General features: G+C 42.8%; 1 protein-coding gene across 1 annotated transcript in view; it reads right to left on the reverse strand.

Moving 5' to 3' along the window:
• The window catches only part of ARHGEF33 (Rho guanine nucleotide exchange factor 33), a 51,155-nt gene extending 45,574 nt beyond the window's left edge, over positions 1-5,581 (reverse strand). Inside the window, exon 1 of the mRNA XM_060259712.1 lies at positions 5,420-5,581. Within this exon, the coding sequence (XP_060115695.1) occupies positions 5,420-5,441 (22 nt within the window). The 5' untranslated portion in view covers positions 5,442-5,581. The remainder of the gene's footprint in view (positions 1-5,419) is intronic.
• Between the last annotated feature and the right edge of the window lie 689 nt (positions 5,582-6,270).

Below are 6,270 nucleotides of genomic sequence, written 5' to 3' on the forward strand. Positions count from 1 at the left end.
TCCCATGGTGCTTATCTCCTTCCCAAGGGAAAGGAACCTTGGATATGTTAACTTCAAAGGCCACAGATGGCTTCTAGGCCGGGTGTGAGATTTTTCTCCTTGCGGTTACAGAATGCTTTGAAGAAAGGTGGTTGCTACATTTCTCAGGGTTAGTAAAGCAGGGGTCACATTAAGATACATCATGGCATTAGTCATGTCAAGCATTTCTAAGCTAGGGTCTGGTTCAAGTAAGTTACACGTCTGACAGTCTCTGGCACGTAATTCAATATACAATTTGCACTGTGCTAGGAATGCAGGAAACTCCTCCACCTTCCCAGTGAACTTTTCTGGGGGAAGCACCGGGCACTTGGATGGGGCAGCAACAGTGGCTTGCTGCTGCTGTTGCAGGTGAGCCACCATTTGAGTGAGGTGCTGTACCTGAGTGAGCAAGGCTGCTAGCCGCCCAGAGCCTCCGCTTGCCTCCTCATCCATCTTGTGCAGTGTGTGGGTGGAAGCAATCTGTCACGTTCTCAGAGTGCAGGCAGGCAGGAGTCCAAAGCCAAGGTCAAAGTCCAGGATTTCAAGCAGGAGCCAGAATCACAAACTGGAATCAGAAGTCAATGTCCAAAAGCCAAAAGGTCAGGGTGCCAAGGAAATCAAGCAGGTCAGGATCAGGAAGGAGCGTGGATGCAAGCCAGAGAATAGACTTGTTGCTTCCACAAGGTTACCAGGTCCTGGGTGGGAGCTCTATGGGAGTCTCAATCAGCCTGCTCCCTGGGTGGCAGTGACTCTGCTAGAACTCAGGGCTGAGAGATCTGAAGCATTGGCGTGCCTCATGTCTTTGCTCTGAAAGTTCTTTCCAGAGCCTGCTTTGAGCTCTTGAGATGGGAGGAGGAGAGCTTGGAGGAGACTGATTGTCAACAGCTGACACTGGTGCCTGGAGAGTGATTGATGGGCCAGCTGCTGTTTGTTCAGCTGAGGAACTGGCTGGCAACTCTTCCAGGTCTGTTAACCCTTCCAGCTCCTCCTTGTCAGGGCTCATGACACAGAGCACCATCTGTAATTGCTCACTGTGTCCAGAGAAGACATGTTAGAATGTGGCTCTACAAAGCTTATCCAAAGGTACTACCATTACAAGTAAAACTAGCACTGAAAAGGGAAAAGAAAGCAAATGTACATGCAAGCACTGTTCCCTCTAACCTGAGTTAGTGTGAGCTAGCTCAGTTTTTTAGCCTCCAGGTCACACATATTTGTCTTAGCTCAGGAAAAATAGCCCCAGAGCAAACTAATTTATGCAGTAGCCAAATTGCTCACTCACAATTGTAATGGCAGTAGCTCACGAAGTAGAATTTTTACTCATAAGACTCCACAGCTTAGAGGGAGCACTGCATGAGAGCCAACTTATTTTGTCTTATTTTGTTAGTTTATATTCCGCCCTTTCCTGCAAATGGGCTCAGGGCAGATAACACCAAGGTTAAAACAATTTAACAGCAAATGTTAAAATAATTAAAACTTATAAGCTAAAATCATAACAATACAGAAAAACAAAACAATATACATAGCATAGGTGGCAGATTCCATTGTAGGGTTACCAATCCCCAATCTTTTCATGGAACAAATTGAAATTTCTATAATATAGATGTTAATCCTTTTTTTCAAAATATTGTGGCTTATTATAGATATATTGATGACATCTTCTGATGTGACCCTGAAATGGTTGAATCTTTTGTTAATTGGTGCCACCATTCAATTAGATTTAGCCATGTAAGTAGTAACGTTCAACTAAATTTTCTTGACACTACTGTTTATTTTAAGAGTGCTACTAGTCTAGGAGTTAAGCTATTTCAAAAACTCACTGATTGTAATGCCTTGTTGCATTTCAGGTCTTTCCACCTACAACATATTAAACAAAGTTTACCATATAGCCAATTCTTACATTTAAAAAGGAATTCAACTTCTCAGCAAGATTATCAAAAGAGCAGTAATAATTTGGCTGGTGTTTTTAAAAATCGGGGCTATCCATCTGAGGTGATACAGCAAGCCAAGCGTAGGGCTGATTCTGTCCCTAGGAAGGATTTGTTTTTACAGAAGAAAAGAGATCCGAATAACATGATTTGCTCCATTACACATACCCCTAGGGACAGGCAATTGGTTCAGATCCTCTGCAAACACTGGCATGTAGCACAGACCTCCTTAAGAAGTTTGGAATTTCCTACAGTGGGTTGGAAATGAGGATGTAACTTGCAGGACCTCCTTGTGCATTCTGATGTGACTTTAAAAAGTGATTTTGCTGCACATCTTCCCTCAGAGCATTTTAAGTGCGGGAAGAACTGCGCAATATGCCAGCATACTATACAGTCAGATGAGGTATGCATCAATAATGGCATCTGAAACATTATTCTAATTGTGAAACGTCCAGGATTATTTACTATCTCTGGCATAGCTGTTTTTTGTATTACATAGGATCCACCATTAGACCATTCAAAGTCCGTTTTTTGGAGCATCTCTCTAGAGTAATGGCTCACAATGGGAGGTTCCGTCACTTTCAATTTTACTCTAGAGAGATGCTCCAAAAAACGGACTTTGAATGGTCTAATGGTGGATCCTATGTAATACAAAAAACATGGCCATGATCCTAAGGAATTTAGGGGTGTTGTTTTTTTTAAACTGCAGCAGAATAACCCTTATGATGTAAAGGACATACACAGGTTATTGTTACTGAAGGAATCTTATTTCATTCAGAAGTTAAATACTGTTATGCCCTATGGTCTGAACTCATCTTTGGTTTTGACTGCCTGTTTATAGCAACCTCACATACTATGTCAGTTAAATTTATTTTCTCTCTTTAAAGAAAAATGTATTCTATCAGCTGTTGACATTTAAGGATCTGGCTGGGCGTCTCTCACTTGAGAACCACTAATGCCTGTTTGGAGTAATTTACTAAGTGCGCGCATACTATGATAGAGTATTGGGTAAGCTGTTCTTTTGGGTGTGTTCTGCAGGGTTTTCTGTATTTGTGCAAGCAGTTTATTTCTGTATATATTTGTTTTAGTTTGAGATTATTGAAGTATTTTGATCAGATGAAGTTGGTATCGAAACACATAAATTTTACCTGGGAAATGTGTTATCAATTATACTTCTTATTTGTCTTTTTCACTACACTGCAACATTGTTGTTCAGAGAGTTTGTCAACAACTACTTTGTTTTTCTACTGAGCGATTTGTGTGTCAACACTGCGACTTCAGCAGCCCTTCCTGGGGTGGAGTCTTCAAGTAACTTGTTTTTCTGTATGATTTGTGATTTTGTAATTTTGTAAATGTTTTGTATAAGTGGTGTAAGTTTGTAAAAAACAGGCTTTGTATCCTTAACGAGCTCACAGCTTTACTAGTTAGACTGGCAGTAAAAACAATTTTTGGCATTGAGCCTGTGCAACTCTTTGAAGTTGCTTATTAGTCCTTGGAGACTTTTTTGAGAGGTTTAACGTCTCTTTTGAACATGTTTTCTTAGGCTTTCAATCCCCAGGTGGGGGCAGAGGTCCCCCCTATTTAGAGGCCCTCCCCCCACTTCAGGGTCATCAGAAAGTGGGGGAAAGGGAGGGAAATGTCTGCTGGGCTCTCCGTTATTCCCTATGGAGACCGATTCCCATAGGGCATAATGGAGAATTGAGCCGCAGTTTTCTGGAGCTCTGGGGAGCTGTTGTTTTTTTAGATAGAGGCACCAAATTTTCAGTTTAATGTCCAGTGCCTCTCCCCAAAATATCCTCCCGGTTTCAAAAGGATTGGACCACGGGGTCCAATTCTATGAGCCCCAAAAGAAGGTACCCCATCCTTCATTATTTCCAGTGGAGGAAAGGCATTTAAAAGCTGTGTGGTCCCTTTAAATGTGATGGCCAGAACTCCCTTTGGAGTTCAATTATGCTTGCCACACCCTTGCCCCTGGCTCCACCCCCAAAGTCCCCAGATATTTCTTTAATTGGACTTGGCAACCCTATTCCATTGGACACAGTCTATAAACAGCTTTAGGCCCAAGGGTGTAATAAGAAATAAGATAGCATCATAGCAAGCAAGCAAGAAAGAGAGGGAAGCCAAGCAGATGAAATAAGGATGTCCACTGCCTCAACCAAAGGGCCAGCAGAATAGCTCCATCTTGCAGGCCCTATGGAATGGCAGTATGTCAGGATCTCCACAGGGAGCTGATTCCACCAAGCTGGGGCCAAGGCCAAAAAAGCCCTGGCCCTGGTTGAGGCAAGTCGAACGTCCTTCAGGCCAGGGAAGGTGAGTAGATGCTGTGAAGAACCTCAATCCATCATCAAAAAGTGCGATGGGGGGAGGGAAATGCCTGCTGGGCACTCCATTATTCACTATGGAGACCAATTTCCATAGGGTATAATGGAGAATTAACCTGTGAGGCTGTTATGTCCTGCATTCTAATCTCTATGTACAGCACAGCGCACGCTACAGAGACAACCAGTGGAACCCCACTGGTCCCCGGATGTAGCTCGCTAATACGCACCGCCAATCAAGATCTGTGGCGGGAAGTTTAACTGACCAGGATTGGACCTGGCCTCACGGAGGGTTGTTCCGGGGCATGTATATAATCGGGACCCGGCCCGCCATTCTCCCTCTTGTGATGTACCATCTAATAAAGTATGTTGCCTTCAACACGTCTCGTCATTGAGTACATTACAGAGGCTCTGGGGGGGCTGCTTTTTTTTAGGTAGAGGCACCATATTTTCAGCACAGCATCCGATGCCTCTCCTCAAAACATCCTCCAAGTTTCAAAAAGATTGGACCAGGGGGTCCAATTCTATGAGCCTCAAAAGAAGGTGCCCCTATCCTTCATTATTTCCAATGGAGAGGAGGCATTTAAAAGGTGTGCCGTCCCTTTAAATGTGATGGCCAGAACTCCCTTTGGAGTTCAATCATGCTTCTCATACCCTTGCTCCTGGTTCCACCCCAATGTCTCGTCTCCTCCCCCAAAATCTCCTGGTTCCACACACATCCCGCCCCCCTCCCAGTCCCAAGGTATTTATTGAATTGGACTTGGTAGCCCTAAGTAAGGTTGCCAGCCTCCTGGTGGTGGTTAGAAATCTCCTGGGATTACAACTGATCTCCAGGCTACAGAGATCAGTTCACATGGAGAAAATGGCTGCCTGGGAAGTGGACTCTATTATGTTATACCCTATTAAAGTCCCTCTCCTCCCTAGACCCCAAATCTCCAAGTATATCCTAAACTGGAGCTGGCAACCCTAGTTTAAGGGGCTATAGTTTTCCACAATGTAGTGTTTTTATGGGTAATGGAATGATGATATTGCCAAACCCCCCTTTCAACTTCCTCCAAGTGCTACTGCTTGCAAAATTATATTTTGTATCCTGAAAGGTCTTTATAGTTGTTAGATACGACTTGCCATTTTCTTAGTCTGTTTCAGAATACACTTTACCTGCTTTTCTGTTTGAATCCATGCCTCTTAAAGAATTCTTCAGTTCAATCAAGATGCCAGCCCCTTCTTCAAACAGCTCCTGTTGTTCACAGAGAACTCCGAATATCCCATGGTTCTAGAGAGTTTAGCATTGAAGTTTACCAATGAATCAGATGATCCAACTCCTATTTTCATTGGGGGAAAAGGGATAATTGAATGGTTGATACACTTTTTGACAGAAATGTCACATTCTGGGAAGGAAAAGGAAGCAGAAGGCTTTGTACTTCATAGCATATTTCTGTCCTTAGGGCTACATCTATAGAGGAGTTGTTCTGCTGTATGAAAAGTTTTTACAAAAATAACCTTCGTTAGGCCAGGAGTTAGCCCCATTTAGATATTTTGCTAGCAACATACACTATCCCTTTCTGTGACATCAGTGCCAGGCTACGACTATAGTGAATGTTGCTCAATGAATAATTATTCACTATGGAGACCAATTTCCATAGGGTATAATGCAACTCTTAATTCTTCCACGAGAATGTAGAATTTACTCAGCTAACCAAAGTCCCCAATAAGGAGTACACTTCTCCAGCATTATTGTACCAGCCCCAAGAGAAGTAAGAATTTGCTACCCCTGCTACTGCCAGAAGATTGTATAGCAATGCCAGTTTGGTACTTCTGGAAATGCTACCATTTGTTCAAAAGAAAGGAAAAAGAACATCAGGTTTTTCTGACCACCTATCTTGCACCTCATAGCATGGGCAAATTTTAGGTATTTTATGTAGGGCAGGATGAACAAAATAAAACACAATTTCATGAAACTAAAAGCTTTATGTATAAATAACACCATTTATTGCATCAAGGATATTGCC

This window comes from Heteronotia binoei, chromosome 1, assembly GCF_032191835.1.
Source record: "Heteronotia binoei isolate CCM8104 ecotype False Entrance Well chromosome 1, APGP_CSIRO_Hbin_v1, whole genome shotgun sequence".
NCBI classification, from domain to species: Eukaryota; Metazoa; Chordata; class Lepidosauria; order Squamata; family Gekkonidae; genus Heteronotia; species Heteronotia binoei.